The sequence below is a fragment of the Lepisma saccharinum genome, chromosome 16, assembly GCF_977018435.1.
Source record: "Lepisma saccharinum chromosome 16, izLepSacc3.1, whole genome shotgun sequence".
NCBI lineage: Eukaryota > Metazoa > Arthropoda > Insecta > Zygentoma > Lepismatidae > Lepisma > Lepisma saccharinum.
Genome location: NC_139244.1, coordinates 30,670,912 through 30,689,254, shown reverse-complemented (window position 1 = coordinate 30,689,254; position 18,343 = coordinate 30,670,912). Strand labels below are relative to the sequence as shown.

Genomic DNA, 18,343 nt, shown 5'->3' with positions numbered 1-18,343 from the left:
ATCCCAGGTTCAAGTCCCTGACGTGGACATGTCTATGTTCTTTCATCAATTTAATCCAATCACCATTGGTCGTCACCTTCGCGATTAGCCACCTAACGAAAGAGTGGCGTAAAGTAAGAAAAGTACAGGTATGCTAGAAATAAAGAATGGCTAGAGTCTAGTTTACGTCCTTCTTGCCCGTTTACAAACCGTGCTAGCAGACAGCCGGCGCTCCGGCATCCGTAGGGTAAGTGAGTTTCATTAATCATTCACGGGAACGAGGTATGCCTACGAGGTTAGGTTAGGCCTGTTACGTTAGGTTCCATTAGCACTCATTTCACTCCTAAATATTTGCTTCATCATCGAAAAATGTCCTCAGTACGTTCAATCACGCATATCCGGACAACATCCGTTTTTCTCGATTTTCTCCTCGAGGAAATTTTTCCTCGCCTTGGGATTTAGTTTGTTGAATTCCTTATACAATAACCTTTCCAACGATATATGACACGTATTCCTTATGAAAAGGACGTAAACTAGACTCTTACCGTGCAGCTATAACTAAAACAAATTGAAATAGCACACGTTCAAGTGCAACACCCCCCCCCCCCCATTTGGTAAAGGCAAAGTCATGCTTTTTACAATTTTGTTCACGGCACACGTTTCTTTTGGCTAACTGCAACAATCAACATGAGTGATGATATGATTAAATTCATGAATGGACACTCACAAAGAACATCCATGCCCAAGTCCGTATTCAGCCCCAGGCATCCTAGTGGGGCCGTCGACCCACTGTACCTCCTCGAGAATTACGTCGATTTTTTTTTAATCGACAGATTTCAACGTTTTACGTAATAGTAATATAAAAGTGGTTCCAGCGTTAGGAAACCACAGTAACATTTTACTATAGGGGTGACGGATTTCCCACTTTTTACAGGAGAAACTACTTACGCAAATCATTTTCTGTAGTGTTGTGGAAGTTCGTGAATGTAGTTTTGATCCATTTTAATGCAAATCCATGTTGTTTTCTGCGAAAATCTCTTTCCGACACGCTGTTTCTGCTGCCGCCATTTGCTTTCTTCACGAGAGCACAATGTTCCGTGTGTTAGATGACGTAAACCCCGTAGTCAGTGTTTCAAACTCGCCGTGTTTTCACTATAACATGACGTGTCGAGTATTTTTAATTTTTGTAAATTTTTTTTAACTATGCTTGTCTAACCTAACCTTAAGGAAAATGGTTTGTGGGGCTAACGTCAATGGTTTGCGATATATTAGACATAATTTCAAATCCGGGCACAGAAGTAGGTATTTTCCGGTGAACAACACTGAATAAATCGACAAAACACTCACAACACGCAATAAACCAGTACGCTATCGCCATAATGTGTGTTACAGAATCGAAATAACGAGTAGCAGTAAGTACTCGTAAATGTAAGAAATAGACATTATTTTTGTTAGAAATTCATTATTTGACCTAAAGTAATGTTCCGCATTCCAGAATTGTACGTTAACAATGCAAAAAAGTGTGAAATTAATGATTTATAGGTGTCACCCCTATAGTAAAGTAGTACCAAAACCACAAATAACGGAGATATTTGATCACAAAGTATGAATGGACACTTGCAAAGAACATCCATGCTCAAGTCGGTATTCAGCCCCCTCGAGAATTACGTCGATTTTTTTTTAATCTACAGATTTCAACGTTTTACGTAATAGTAAAATAAAAGTGGTTCCAGCGTTAGGAAACCACAAATAACGGAGATATTTGATCGCAAAGTATGACCCGCATAAGCACAAAAAACTCCTATTCCGGACTACTATCGCTCATTTTTCCCGTAAAAAATTCCCAAACAGCAGCAAAATTAACACTCCTGGTGTATCCTGGCATTACTACAACCCAAAATTTTAACTATGTTTGCCTAACCTACCCTTACCGTGCTTGGTTCGTGGAGCTATCCGTGAATGGTTTGTGGGGCTACCCGTACATGACGTCAGTGCCAAATTTTAACTGCAGATTCGTGATTACGAGGCCTAAATTATTGACTATGCGAAAAATGAAAGAAATTGGCCACTCTCTGCTCGCTGATGTACTTTTAACTTCATCCACACATTCCTGCGATATCGTCCACTGCATTTGACAGTGGACAATATCTTTTTTCTGGTCACTAAACCATCCTCCTGCACGGATATACAACTCCGGCTCCCAGCCGAAGAACGCCACAATACTAAAAATGTTGATACACTCCCCAATATGCATTTTCAATGAATAGCACTTACCACACTAAAAATTCACGCCCACCTTGCAAACAAAATCCCAGTACCATGTGACATGAACCGAAACATCGTCTGCAGTAATCTCGCGAGGCCTGACATAACACCAGGATTGCCAATTTTCAATCTCAGATATTTCCAACACGGCTCCCAAGTTACAAAACGCAAATAACGTAACAACATGTTCCTTCATATCACCTGCAGATGGCAACGATGAAAATGACGTCATACATAGTCCCATCAAAAAACTCACACATTACTCCACTATAATACTTCTTCTAAAGCTAAAAACAACTCAGATGTTTCGTATAGCACATGACCCTCAAAAGAAAGGACTGTCCTGCGAAAATCAGGGCATCTGGTCACTCTAGCAATAGTGAACATTGACAGTGCCCAAATAAGACTGAATGATATATGGTCGCTTACAAAATTGACTGTACACGTATGTCTCCCATGAAAAAGCACAAAAGTACCTGCTTTTTATTAGGCGTATGTATTCGTAACATGAACATGTGATTTGTTTGGTGCTCATTTGCAAAACATAAGTTATTAGTTCATCTTTTTAAAAATATTACATCAGCTGTAATAGAAGACAGAAACTGACAGCAAAATCCTAAGTCACAAATAATCAAGGGGTCTCAGGTTTGATACCCCATGGAGGCACATGGCACAGTTGTTTGGATCCCACTTTAAACTGTAGGTTCAGTCTTTATTAGCCTATCTGTGCATAAAGCAGGCTTAATAAATTGATGAACCTTCACCACAAAATTGAACATCGACATTCAGGTACAAACATTTCTTTCTTTTGCCCATTTGATAACATTTTCACAATGAAAAAAACTGCGCTGAAAATTATCTTACAAGGATTGATCTTTGAATAATTTGTTTTATTTATTTTTTTCCAAAATGTGCATAAATCAATTTTATACTGTACCTTCAATTTTGTCTCGTGTATTACATATACTTCATCTTGTATTAATGATTATGTATTAAAGCTATAACATGGCTCCAAGTTTATTTCTTCTTCAACTTTATCCATGAGACTTGCTTATATTATAATGGTTATATAAATTTTGGTGGCAGGGGTTCACCAAAATTAGTAGAACCATTAAGTTAGTAATTTATTTACGCATATTTATATTACAGTGTCTTTTATTCCCAAATAATGTATTAATTTTGCAAGTTTACGTTATTAGGGAAAATGTGCTTTTTCTTCTTAAAAAATGTTTTTCTTGTAATAAGATTGGTGCATGTTCATTTTGTGAGATACTATAATTGCAACATCGATCATAGAAGTATTGGCCACCAACTTAATCTTGCTTTCAAGGAGAATCTAAAATGTGCATAGAATTTCACCAAAGGCTACCAAAAATAGTTCTACATATTTTCAATTTTTCATTTGTAGGATTCTTTGTGAAGCTATGGAAAAAACTGCCGACAATGACGGTGATGATGAAAGAGTTGTTGTTTCCAAAACATGGCAGAGACTGCAAAATAATTGGTTGCAGGTAAGTTGTTATTTTCAGTTATATTAAATAAGCTGAAATGTAAAATCCAATATTGTTTCTTTGATTCAAATATAATGAACTTTGCAATTTTAATGTTATCGAGGCATGTGTTTATAATGTTGCAACTGGTAGACAACCCAACAGGCCTAAGTTCATGAATTGTTTGCTGGAAAACATCAATAGAAGCATAAACACTTTATATTGCGTTTGTAAGGAAATTCAAGGGTACTTTTGTCCAGGAATAGAAGCAACATGCCTACAATGTAAAAAAATTGCATTTAATATGTTTTCAAACAAAATATGTTACAGGCCACAAATGCCCTGAAATGTTGAAAGATAACAATGGATGATATTCAACTTGACTTTATCACACAATGTACTCTGAGAAGAAATTGGCCAAACAGATTCACTTGTGTTAAGGAAAGCACATGAGAAGCCTTTTTAACATCAAGAAAATTTGCATTTCACCACTTTACACACTTTTCACATTTTCTGTACAGTTTCTGAAAAAGTAAAAAGTACACATCTATCATGTGATCACAAAAATCATACCTTGAATCACTTTGACAAAGACTGTATGCACAATGCTTACCTGGCATGTTTTCAGGATCGGATGTGCTTGACTGGAATATGGTGCAATGAATTGTAAGGAAAGTTGTTCACTGAATATAATAATAATTATAATAGTATTTTGTTGTCATTAAGCTTGTACAGCAATAGACAACGTCAAGAAACAAAATATATTGTAAAATAATATAAAGTTATAACTACTTTTATGTTGTTTTTTTTTTTTAAGTTTCACTAAAATACACGATCACTATCATCCAGTGAGAGAAAAAGTTCTGAAAAAACTTCCAATCAGAATTTCCAAACTATTAGCTTGATTAATCAGAGGAGAAAATTTCTCTGCGGAAGTATGTGAGAGATTTTGAAAACATATCTGGACCAACATTTTCAATCAAATATTTCAGTCTAATACTTGTCTTAAAAGTGGGCAAAAAATCTGTATTTTGATGAGAAACTTCACACTTAACAAGATAGGGATAAAAGTATTAATAATTTATCAATTTTTCAGTTTTTTCGCTTTGGTCAGCTAAGAGGGAGTGGGTGAGAATAGTGGCCTGAATATTAGAAGTATTCTTAAAAGTCTGTACTGATATCATCCATAATGGAGATGATGTAACCAGCTTTACATCCTGACAACCTTGATCCACCAGGCAGTGGCATGCCCAGGATTTTGAAATGGTGGGAGGGGGTGTTAGGTATACATTTTTTTAGGAGAAGCCCTCATTTTGCCATCTTTTCCTGTATTTGATGATCTTTTTTTTTTTTATTAATACTGAGCCAAGGGGCGGGGGGTTATAACCCCCACAAACCCCCCTTGGGCACACCACTGTCATCAGGTACCCATTGTGTAACCACCTTTGGTTTTAATATTTGAATTTTATCATATTCAAACTGTGACAAACTACTGCATTTCACATGCTAATGATTAAACTTTGTTTTTATCCAGGTCACTTGCTATTTAAAATGAGAAATGAAAAATTGGTTTTAACTGGTTTAAACAAGCCAACCCTAAAATGCACCACATTTAACTTTGAGAATTATTCATGTCTACAAGCATTGTTTTCTTGAAATATAGGCTGGATTCAGAGAAGGAGCATGTGCAGGTAGAGACAAAACTTTCCAGGAGGGTTTCGACACAGGCTACGCAGAAGGATTTTCTGTTGGTACCAAGTTGGGTTTTATAAAAGGAGTTTTGAAGTAAGTATTTCTTATTATTCCATTCAATTCATTCTGTAGAGTAAAATGCTCAAACGCTGACCAAGGCAATAAATTTATTGTATAAAAAAAATACACTTTAAATGTAATGTTTCTACCCTCTAACAGGGTCTTTGAATTTTGTCTTGTTCAGCATTTTGAGTATTTTATTAAACTTGGAAACAAGGCTTAACAGTGTTCCATTCTGTAGAGGGGTTTTAATATATTATCATCATCCTTTGCCGTTTCCTGCTTCTAACTGGGTCAGCATAGAAGTCGAGCGCCTCCATTTTTTCCTGGTTTTCCACCATGCCTTTCTTTCCACGGTGTTCCAATCTTGTCCTCTTCTCCTAACACTCTCCGCTATCTGCTCTGTCCACTGACATCTTGGTCTCCCCCGTGACCTTATTCCCACTCTTTGTGCATTCTGAGCTCTTACTGGTAGTCTTTCTGCATCCACCCTCTTCATGTGTCCGAACCATCTCATCTGTGCTTGAGGGCCTCCCCAATGGCACAGGATAGTGTCATCGCCTTGTAATCAAGGAGTCCTGGGTTCGATACCCGGTGGAGGCACATAGTGGTTCGGATTCCACTTTAAACTGTAGGTCCAGTCCCGATTAGCCATACTGTGCACAAAGTGGACTTAAAACACCAACTCAAACTCATCTGTGCCTGATCTATCCTGTCCGGAAGCTTCACCACACCCACTGTCTGTCGGATCTTCTTATTCCTTATTCTGTCCCTTCTAGTCTTCTCCAATATACTCCTTAAAAATTTCATCTCCACTGCCTGCATCTAGTTCAGTTATGCCTATGAAGAGACAAGTCATATTTCATGTTATAGTCCCATCATATGGACATTACAATTTTTCAGACTAAGCTGTTACCTGGTGGGTGTAGTCTTTTATTTGTTTTTCAAAAATTAATAACATTCAGTAATGTCAGGATGGTTGTGGAGCTACTCGAAGCCTGGCTTTTAGTTTGTAGGAAGGACAAGTTGCAAAATATGAATGGCTTCAAACTGACTTGCAAGGTATTTTTACTCTGCTCCTAACCTCTGTGGTGCAACAACCCTCTGAGGGCCAGTGCCCGGTAAGAAGCTTTTCATTGGGTGATGGGAGGTCAGCACATCAAGTCTCATCACCACTGTTTTTTCTGGCTTCCCAAACCAGAGCCTGTTATTTCTTCTTTTGAAGTAGCTTCCCAATCGTCCTCGTGGTGCTGGGTCAGCACCAAAATTTTGATCTCCTACCAGACATCATACCTAATACTGCTCTCTCCAAAGGCAAGAGTGCTAAACATTTAGCTATGTGGGAGCCCTGCTTGTTCTCGTCGTAATGCATTTTACTGAGTGCCCTTGAATGTTAGATTAGCAGCTTGTATTTATCCTTTTTTACAGACCTCATTCAGAGAACCCATGTTTGCTCTCAAATCCTGTGGAAAAAAGAACAGAACCATATGTTTCAGATGTATTCAAATAATTACCACAGTAATGGTGCCCAAAACATTGTTGAAAGGTGTAGGTGGGTAAGAATCAGTGGCATGGACATTTCGGGTGGGAACGCCAAGTCCGAAGGAAGGGTCGGCCCTTTCTTGCTTAATAACTTACTTATGGTATTAGTCGCCACAGGTATTGTTTATTTGCCTGAAGTCAGCTGGGTTTTCAATAAAACATCATCCATGCATGTTTTAGCTAGACAATTAGATGCCACAAATGTTTTGAACTCTGGTGTTTTATACCTTTCTGCATGACGCAAGTCATTAGAAAACCTACCTGAATCACAAGCGCCTTTGAACAACAGCAGACGTCATTGTTGTGGTTGATCCAACTACTCATTGATTTGGTTTATTTTAATTCGCTTTTCTACCACTTTTGGTTAATCGCGAATATGAATATGAGTGATGATATTGATGAAGGGACACTGACAAAGAACACCCGTGCTCACGCTGGGATTTGAACCAGGGACCTCTGTCGTCTTGGCGCACTGTGCAAAGCAGAGTGGATGATCCAAATATCGTACACACTACTGACGTAACAGTGCCGATTAGTAATTCAGACCACTGTTTATTACATCTTGAGAATGCTGATAAACATTTTAAAATAATTTTGTCCAGAGACCATTCGATGTTAAGAGTTTTCAAATGAATGCTAAACATTTCCATTGAGACAATATTAAGCAGTTAGATAATAACGAAAAAATACAATAAAAAAAATTAATAGTTTTGCGGGTTAAGTGGTAGAGCAGCAACACGCTGAATTTCTACCATGAGGACTTCACCAACTTACTTCACAAAAACTGTGTTGATCTTTTAGTTTCTAATGCACATCGCTGTTCGTGCGATAAATCATACAATGCAGTGACTATTAAGAAGCAGTATATTTGAGATTGGTAAAGTTACGTCAGTCAATATTGCGTATTGTAGCATCACATAGCATGAGTTGCATGAGAGCGAAGAACTGGGTAGGAATGCTACCTCTGTCGTCTGCTTCAGAAGGCAGGAAGGGTCACATGAACCAATCACGGTAGACCTCTCGTACGCCAGCGTAAGAGATCCCATTTACGCGCGTGCTGTAGAAATGGAAGCTTTCCCTCCATAAAGGCAGCAAGGAATATAGGAGTCCTGTATGCCGAACCTGCTCGGCGTCCGGCCGGGAAAGGCATTGAAAAGAGATGCTAGAACGAGTGTTGAGAGTGGAGCGTTGCAAGCGGATCGTGAAAAATAGCTATTATAATGCCATAAAGGTCAAACATATTTGAAATTAGTCACGTTTTACTTTATAATCACAGCATTTTAGCATTTTTGAAATTTTAAATCTGGGAACGCCGGGCATACTATAACGCTAGGCCACTGGTAAGAATATTTTGGGAAGACATCCCATTTAATATAGACCACCTCAAAATAATATGCAAGATGCATATTTGGAGTAAAAACCATTATACTTTTATGTCTAAAATGGAGTGGTAAATGAGTCATATTGTCATTGAATTGACGGTAAACATCTTAGAGGAGGATAATATTGATATATGTTACTGCCAGAGCTACAGCTTAGTAGAATTTGGTGCCCCCTGCAGTGAATTCACCTGATCCTGCTTATTAGTGATTTTCTGATACCATATACAGGGTGTTCGAATTGAAATGCACTAATGGCAACTGTCTGTAACTCCACATGTATTTGATGTACCCAAATGAATTATACATCAATGAATATACATAATCAAAAAGTTCCTGTGAGCAAAGTAGTAATTAGTACATTTCTACATGTGCCCCATTAGTCGCACAGAGGATGTCCAGCCGATACTAGATTTCCCGTCAGGTTGCATGTGTGGTGTGACTGTTCCAATGGCAACTGTAATCCTTTCACGAAGCTGTTCCATAGTTGTCACTTTGGTTGAATACACTGGACATCCTCCGTGCGACTCGTCAGACACATGTAGAATTGTACTAACTGTAAAAATTACTCTTAGCTCAAAGAAACTTTATGACTATGTATAATTCATTTAGATACATCAAATGCATGTGGAGTTACAGACAGTGGCCATTAGGGCATTTCAATTCAGACACCTTGTATATCACATCATGAACAAATCATACAAAATATTGAAATGTAAACTTGATGTTATTATACATCGCCTTGTAATCAAAGATGCCCAGGTTCAATACTTGGCACAGGCACATTGCACGGTTGTTTGGATCTCACTTTAACTGTAGGTCCAGTCCCAAGTAGCCTATTTGTGCATAAAGTGGACTTAAAACAATAAGTCAATCAATCAATTCAATTGATGTGATTTTTACAGAAATGTTTATTGCAAATGAAGCAACCAGGAATTTTTTTATGAAATCAATTTCTTAGCAAACAGACAACCTTTAATTTAATACGGTGATTTAATACGGTGCCAATATTTTCATGGGGTGGCATGTCATGTACGCTTTTCCATTTTTCCCCTCCTTTGTGTTCACTGATTGTGTTCTTGCCTTATCTGGTTCAGCTGCAACACCCTTACCTACCCTAGAAATCAAAGGTGCACTTCAACACTGCACCACAGACTTTCGTAGGTTTGCTCACCTTTTCTACTCAAGCAAGAATGACAGTCTTAGTAAATACCAGATTATGTTTCTGAATAGGAATCTACATATACATTACTATTTATTCACATTTTTTTCTTAACAGTGCTCTCTACAATCAAGCGAAAGAAGTAACCTGTGATGACAGTGTGCTTAAGGAATCTGCAGTGTCACTAATGAAAGAACCACCAGCTGAAGGACTGTGTTGTTTGTGCAAAAAGGAATCTGAAGCAAGTACAGACATTGACAAAGGTAGTGCAATTGCAATCAGTGAAGTCGTTGAAATGCAAAGAAACTATGCCAGTGTTAAGTGTGAAAGTGTTAGAGTTCGTTATTCTAAACTGTTGGAACAATTTGGGATAGACACTGAAGAATACTTGAATTACAAATCTTCTAGGACAGGCAGGTGATAGGTGTGGTCTGATGTCCAAGAATCAGCAGATGTATTATGGGCATAAATGGGGTGCATGAGTTTATCAATAAATGTTGCAATATGTAGATGTCAAATGTCTGAATGCATGAGAAGCAATATACAGCACAATAAATATAAATATTACAGCAAGCGATACAATGTAAATGAGATCATTATATGTGATTAAGGCCCAGACTTCTAGGTGCTGCACTTGCAAGAAAATAATGTTGGGGCTTCCCTATGTGGCAGTTCATGTTGTGATATCACAATCACATCATTTCAGAGGTACCCTACTCTTCTCCTAAACAAGTATTTTGCACCTATTCCTTCCATTTTCTTTTAGCAGAAGCCCTTAAAATATTGTTTACAATGTGTGAATGTGGTGAGTTTGCCTCCACCCTACTTCCAACCTTAATGGTCATGGATGTGGAGAGCTGGCTTGGTGGTCAAATATGTTAAGTGGTTGACCTACGATCTCATCACCAAAGTTCCTGGATTCAAGACTTAGCTGGGCAAGTGTGTTCTTTGAGTGTCTTTCCATCATAACATCTAATCATCACCCATCTTCATTGTTGCGATTGGTTAAAAGTGGTAGAAAACCAACACAAAATGAAAATTAACTGAACTGAACTCCAGAGTACAACAGTTCCCTGAGGGCCAGGCATGCTTGGTGGCCTTTCATTGCGTGATCAGTGCATCGTGTCCCATCGTGGCTGTTTCCTGGCTTTCAAGATCAGAGCCTGCTTCTTTTTTTCAAGTAGCTTCCCACGATGCTGGGAAAACACTGAAATTTTGGGGCTCCCACTGGGAACAATACAATAACAAAAATGCAAATACAAATTGATGGATGTGGAAAGCCCATTCTCCATGTATTGCATGTGTGCAAAAGTTCTACCCATTTTTCACAATGGAAAATATTTAAGTAACAACGAGAATTACTCTCAGTCAATAAACTCGGAGGAAAAGTGCAGAAAATAAAAGATGATCCAAAAAATAAATTTTGCACATTAGATTACAGGATGAAAAGTTTGCCACAGAAACAATTGCGTATTAAATTCTGCATTAATACAGCTAGAAGAAATAGAACTTCAGCTCTTAAACTTAAAACTTCAATGTAATTTGAAAATGAGAATATATCTTCATGTCACCGAGAACCCACATCAGTGAACCCAAGATCATGAATTATCAAGTAGGAGGTGATATACACATATAAAAATGTACAAAAGTGGAATAGGTTTGAATTCCAAAATATTTATTTGTATCCAGGAAAGAGCAAAGGTATTTAAAAAAGCATGGGGGAGGGAAGTGTCAATCATTTATGAAATGAAATTAACAGAAAAATAGAAGGTTTTTTGACTATGGTAAATATAAGGATGAAACATCAGGTACTTTGGTCACGTTAATTTTGTTTTACCCATTGTCTGGAGATTGGGAGCAAATTATTGATGTATTTACGGCATCAGGTAACATGAAAGAACATTTACTAGCCAGTGTTATTGAAGCTGTCATCTACAAGAGAATATGGGATTATTTGCAAACTTCATTGCATGTGACAGGGGCTGCCTGGAATTGAAATGTGGAGCATTTTTGTAATTTTTAGTAGTAGTCCACATACAGGGGTTGGACAAAATAATATGAAAACTCACCTAATATGGTGTGGGGCCACCTTTGGCTTTGAGAATAGCCTCAATCCTCCTGGGAATGGATGCATACAAATCCTGGATGGTAGTCAGTGGAATGCTATACCATTCCTCAACAATAAACTGCTCCAATTCCTTGAGATTTGCTGGCGGAGGGAAACGGGCCTGTACTCTTGGTTTCCAATACTGACCACAATGGCTTGATATTCAAACCAGGCGATTGTGCATCGAGAATATCAAATCGGGTGATTGTGGAGGCCAGGAAAGATGTGTAAGTGCGACATTGTGGTCATCAAACCAGTATTGGACAGTGCCAGTGGTATGAATGGGGGCATTATCGTCCTGGAAGATGGTATCCCTTGCTGGGAACAATGCCTGCGCCATTGGATGAACATGGTCACCTAAAATGCCTTCAAACACCTTGGCAGTTACCCTTCCTTTCATTGTGACAATAGGACCCAGTGAATGCCATGAAATGACCACCCACACCATTACACTACCGACTCCATGCTTCATTGTTGGCACCAGACAGTCTGGATTGTATGCTTCGGCCGGTGTTCGCCAGACGTAAACACGTCCACTGGTGGGGAATATTGTGAAGGTTGATTTGTCGGACCGCACGACATGTTTCCATTGGTCGGTAGTCCAGGTTTTGTGCTCCCGACACCACTGACGTCTCCGTTTGACATTGTCCTGTGTTACAAGAGGTTTGGCAATAGCGGATCTGCCATGGATATTCTGTTTATGCAGTTCTCAGTGCAGTGTTTTTGTTGACACTGCATTTTCAGCTCAGTAGTCATTTTGGTTGCAGTGGTCTTCCTCTGAGAGCCAACAATCCTCCTTAATGCCCTCATGTGTGTCTCTGTCAGTTTTGTCATTCTGCCACTATTCTGTTTCGCAGATGTAGTTTTCCCCTGCACTTTGTATGCTGTCATGACGGTAGATACAGTAGCTCGCGATACCCCTACTAACTTTGCGACCGTTGTTACGGATGCACCAACTAATCGGGCATCAACAATTAGCCCTCGTTGGAAGTCTGTAAGGCAGGGGTTTATCCAGGATTTTTCCCTTGGGGGGGGGGGGGTGTAAGTTTTTTGGACCGTTTTAAAAATGTTCGCTCTAATTCAATTCGTTCATGGATGTTTCTACAGATTAACCCCCTCCCCCTCCCTTCCCTTCACGTAACATTTCAGAAGAAAAAAGAAGTCAAATACAGGAAAAGATGGAAAATAGATTAATGTTAACATTTCAGTTTAACGTTTCGAGTATTGCTTTCCTTCCGATAATGTTCAGTACTTGATTTAATCAATCGTTAGACAAAACACAAGGGATGACATTAAAAAAACACAAAATTTTAACATCATATTACCAGGAATCATTTCATGCAATTCTTAAGCTAGTTATAAAGAAATCAGGAACACTTGCGCAATATTTTAACTGTATTTGTATCGTTCTTGCCGTAGGTGTAACTCGGAGTTCAACTTGGGGGTGCACAATTGAAATATCAGTTAGAATGCATTGCATTGGTGTGCGCGCACTTGCCTGTCTGAAGTAGTAGTAATAAATACAGATATAATATGACTTAAATAAATTATGACACTGCCAGCGAAGCGAGCAAGAAAATTTTTAGAACTATTTCCTTGCAAACTGATTATGCATATTATTAGTTAAACATAGCGACAGTATCCCATGATGTTTACTCTTTACAATCTTGCTTTGCTCGTTCGTTGAAGACTTCAATATGAAATTCCTTGACCGATTTAGTTCAAAAGCAATATCAGGTATCTATCAAACGTGCATCCGAACTTCCCACTATATTTTAACGTCTTCATGGCCATGCTTTAAATATACCGAGTTTCATTACTTTATTTCAGTTTGTGAATCATCGTTTAAACAGAGATTTGAAAACACCAGCAGAATTTGGAACTCACTCGCTACATAGAACTATTAAAATTATACATTCATATTTTCTAACTGTTAGAACAGGAAGGGGCAGGGGGCATGTGGTGAGGTAAAGAGGATGCCGAACTAGCAAAGCGAGATTGTAAAGAGTAAACATCATGGGATACTGTCGCTATGTTTAATTAATAATATGCATATGCATTATACCCTTACAAAACTTTGGAAAATACTCTTGGCGCTTTTGAGAGTTTATCTTTCAAATACTAAATGAGAGACTCTAGGGAATTAGGAGTCACATGCCTCTTTGCCTTAAAAGAAAACGAAACATGTGCAAATAAACTCATGGCATGTTAACTGCAAAGGGAAGGCAAGGAATTTTCACTTCTAAATTGAGGCAATGCTTTATTTTCAATTATTTAAAACAATTCAATAGCATTTATTTCAGTATCCAACACAAATAGCACAATGAACCAAACAAATATTCTCTCTCCACGTTTTACAGCAGGCAGTGGCAAGCGCCGTCGTGCCCTCACTGGTGCGCCTATGGCCAGATATAAATTTGGCACTTAATGTCAATTAAATTTCTTTTATGTTTAATTCCTTACACTCAGGTCTGTAGCCAGGAATTCTTTGTGGGGGGGGGAGTCAATCCTATAGGGGGGCAAATTTTGAATATATTGTGTCGCATTGGCAGATATAGCAGGGTACACAGAGGCACTTGCCCCCTCCCCAAAAAGAGATAAGTAACAGAAAAGGGATGATATCTTGAAACTGCAACGGACAAAAAGAACTTCGAGCAACATCAAATGGCATTTTTTTGATAATGACCTTTCCATATTGCCAAAGAATATAAAGTTTAACATAAATAGGCTAATAGGGACTGTATCTACTTGATATTTACAGGTTGGTAATGTTAATAGACGATTAATGGGCCTCACTGCAGAACTGATTAAGGGAGCCCTTTATAAATCATGCTTCATAATGATTCCCTCTAGTTTCCAGTATGCAAGATTTTTCTGCACAAAGGAATCTAAGGAGAATCCAACAACACCATTGTATTGTGTTTTGCAAGAAAAATTGAATTAATTAAATAATACTGGTTACATATTATCTACACTTTGATGAATTGTGTAAAAATTTGTAATACATTTTTTTGTACTAAAACATGGGTCCCTTATTCCACCACAAACTCTTATTTCCTTCGAAGGGGAGACTCTTGCATCACTACAGACAATGTTTGCCTACTGGTTACGTTAACCATTTTGCAAAATATTGTGTTATATTATAGTTGAAATTGATTGATCAATGACTTCTTGGATTACAGTGTCATCATTAATATTTCATATTAATATTCATAGAAAGAAATTGTTTTAATAGGGCGCAAATAATTTTGCGGGGAGCCATGGCATTTTCTTTAACATTTTTTTTTTCATATAGATAGTTTGGCTCCCAGAGCAGACTCCCACCGCCCCATAGCTATGGCTCTGAACTTGGACTATAAGAAAAGAAGACATTGCGAGCGAAGCGATCAAGAAAATTTTACGAAATGTATTTTTATTTGTATAAAATTAGAAATCAAGAGGGGGGCAATTCCTTTGGCCGTCTCGAAGAAAAGTGCAAGGAACTCGTAAAAACTAATTCCATCATGAGTACCTAATTGTCCTGCTATTCTTAGATTCTCCTAGTCTTGTTTTTTTTTTTACTTCAATGTTTGCTTCCCCTAGAGTGGCCTTCCGTCCAAGGTTGGGAGGGTGGGGGGGAACAATGTCCCCTGCCACCCTGTGGTAGCGGCACTGATTATGAGTGTGTCTTCATCAATTTCACGTAATCATTCATTGTTGCGATTAGCTATAAGTGGCAGAAAAGCAACGCTAAGTAACAAAAATCAAATATCCACTCCCTCTCTCTACCACATGAATCACTATTACCAAAATGGGAATTTTCCCCCCCAAATCCTGATACATTATACTGAATCCCACACACCTTCATAAATCATAAAATCAGTAAGTGTCTTTGTTATGTTGCTAGAATAATTGTAAAGATTAGTGAGAATTCCAGGTGTTCTGTATTTTTCACAGGGGGGGGGGGGGCAAAGCAGGCTCTCAGGGGGGCAGTTGCCCCCTGCCCCCCCTCTAGCTACGGGCCTGCTTACGCTTACACTTTCTTTGCTTCCTCTGAAACGTTGAATAAAATTAAACATGTAATTATGTCAGGGAACCGACTACATACAAAGAGAAAGACAATTTTTACTAAAGCTATATCTTTGCAAACTTACAATAACTTTAATTTAATATGGTGCCAGTAATTTCACAGGGCACCACGACATTATCACTTTTCTATTTTTATCTGTTTTGCTTGTTCGGCACCCCATTTGTACTTAGCGCCCAGGCAAGCACCCCAGGTGGACCCTCCCTCTTTTACAACTCTCTTTCTAATAGTAGTATATAGTAATTTCTTTTACGAAGGTAAGAACTCTTGGAACCACAAAAATGGTCATCAACTATAGACGTGAATGAATCACTTAGGTTCTTCATGAAATCCTTGCCATTTTATATCGAATACTCAGCCAGTAAATTTTATATTGGTACTGGATGAATATCGGTTGGAAGAAATTGTGCCTACATATAGTGTCACTGATTTTCTACTCACCACTTTCAGTTTCTTTCTGTCTGGTTTTTCATTTTCTCTATCTTCTTCAGTTTTGCAGTAAAGTTTCAGACATTGTTATACACTAAACAGAACGACAACACACGAAAGGAGATGCTACACTGAGACTGACCTAAGGCATTTGACTGTTCTTTTCTCTACCACTCCAAAATCATTCATCTCGCCAAGTTACAGAAAATGGTGTTGCTAACCATAGTAACAGAATTCACTACAAGGAGTCAAACCTGTATCTTTGAATTTCTTCCCTTACTTTTATCGTACATTTTTCACATGAAAGAATCGAAAGGAAAATGCAACAAAATGTAAATTTCATTGACTCAGGGATTGAATAATTGAATTTACGTATCTGTAACGTATTTAAGAAATATATAAGGTATTCAAACGCTGAACTCTCAACACTGTGTGCGGAATGTGCTCCCTGGAAGGAGGGTGAGAGGTCAGTTTAACATTTTCCAGATGGCAGTGTCCCTTCCCCAGAGCTGACCGAAGCCTTGTGAAGGGAGCTGCTGTTTCCAGAAAATGGCCAAGCTGAACATTCCACCCTCCTTCCTTGATACTTTGGTTTTAGTTGATCGAAAGGTCCATTGGACTACGCTTCTTCAGCTACAAATGATTCCTTTCTGTTAATGTTGAAGTATTGTCATTCTATTGTTGATATAAACATCGATATTTACACCCCCTTACAGGGGGGTGTTCCACTTTTCTGCTTGGGAGGGTGTTAGGGGTGTGTGGATAAATCACTGCTGTAAGGTCAGACATAATGGTAGCGCAACACAGAGAAAACAAAAGACACGTTCCATGCATGCCAGTGTAGTCAGCACACAACTCCAAAAATGGGGCTCATCTAATCGGGTGTTCATATTATTTTGTCCAACCCCTGTATTAGGGTGACCATATGTGCCGTCAATATTAAAAATCCACTTTAAATTAAGCACACAGAGGAGATGTACTTTCCACGCTGGCAGGATTCAGGCAACGTTGACGTCTACAGTGTTTCAAAGGCAACAGATCCCATTGCAGTAGCACTGACAGATGATTCCACGCAGGTAAGACAGCGAAAAATCAGGCTGGCTCAGTAGCTCAGTGGTAGAGCAATGGCAGGGTATGCCAGACCCGGGTTCGAGTCCTGGTCGAGCCTGCATTTTTCAAAATCCACTATTCGTCACATTTCAGAGGTGCATCTTGGTCATCCCGTCGATATTAAAAATCCACGATTTGTCTCATTTTATAGAAGTCTACGAGTTAGATTGAAAACCAAATCTAAATTTGGGAATCATTTATTTCATGCTAAAAAAATGTTAATGGAATTTTAAACTAGCATTATGGCAACACAGTGGCAAAACAGCTGGACTGAGTTTCAAGCACTTCATAACAATCAAAATGTTCCATTGTCGTCAAGAACGTTCGAGCAGGCAACAGTTTACTGTCTACGTTAGCTCGCGAACAAGGTGTGTTGCTTTGCTGTGTGTGTTCCGTTATTTCTAGAGCAATGAATAAGAATGATGGTAAAGAAATGTATATGTAGTTTCAATATGGGCCTGCAACAAGAATTTTAAATTCCTGCATCATGACACAAACTCAAAAGACAAATCTCGCATTGCATCAGATATATGAGTTTTATGAATGGTGGGTGACTAATCAAGTTATCAAGAAGATTGATTGTCCTGATAAATATACTTCTGGCATTCCTCAACTTCAGCATAGGACTAACATCAAAGGTAATGATAATGGGAGATCATATTTCATTGAAGTATTATTTATGTGGTCTATCCTTTAATACGAGTAAACAATATTAATATGTTAACAACAATTTTATAATTAGGCTAACAGATTTTTCAGGAGGGGAAGGGGGTAAACTGACTTCCTTCAGATGTCCAGTTTTTTTTTCAGAATATTATGGTCATCCTATCACACAACACACTGCCAGGAATCACAATTTTATTTCAGACTTCCCATATTTTGTTAAATGACAGGGGCCTGCGAGACTTGCTTCATGTTTAAGAGAAAAGAGAAGTACAATTGAGCGAGGATTCAACTAACATTTAAAGTCACCACTCAAATGATTCTATATTCTTTGATATCAGAGAGGATACAAAAATTCTGCATAACCTGAATTAATTCCTCTTTGTTGTTTTCATCTGT

The 18,343-nt window shown here is 38.3% G+C and overlaps 1 protein-coding gene across 1 annotated transcript; it reads left to right on the top strand.

Annotated features, from left to right (window-relative positions):
• Positions 1 to 206: 206 nt before the first annotated feature.
• Positions 207 to 10,138, top strand: LOC146000376 (uncharacterized). The gene is made up of 4 exons (XM_083137936.1): positions 207 to 226; positions 3,653 to 3,755; positions 5,398 to 5,519; positions 9,687 to 10,138. The coding sequence occupies exons 2-4, from the start codon at positions 3,669 to 3,671 to the stop codon at positions 9,988 to 9,990; spliced, it is 513 nt and encodes a 170-aa protein (XP_082994062.1). The 5' UTR covers positions 207 to 226; positions 3,653 to 3,668; the 3' UTR covers positions 9,991 to 10,138.
• Positions 10,139 to 18,343: the final 8,205 nt, after the last annotated feature.

Bases quoted from the DNA above. Each gene is read 5' to 3' on its own strand.
- LOC146000376 (XM_083137936.1), top strand. From the start codon at position 3,669: ATGGAAAAAACTGCCGACAATGACGGTGATGATGAAAGAGTTGTTGTT. The intron at 3,756-5,397 runs GTAAGTTGTTAT...CTTGAAATATAG, and splicing joins TGCAAAATAATTGGTTGCAG to GCTGGATTCAGAGAAGGAGC. The intron at 5,520-9,686 runs GTAAGTATTTCT...TTTTCTTAACAG, and splicing joins TTTATAAAAGGAGTTTTGAA to TGCTCTCTACAATCAAGCGA.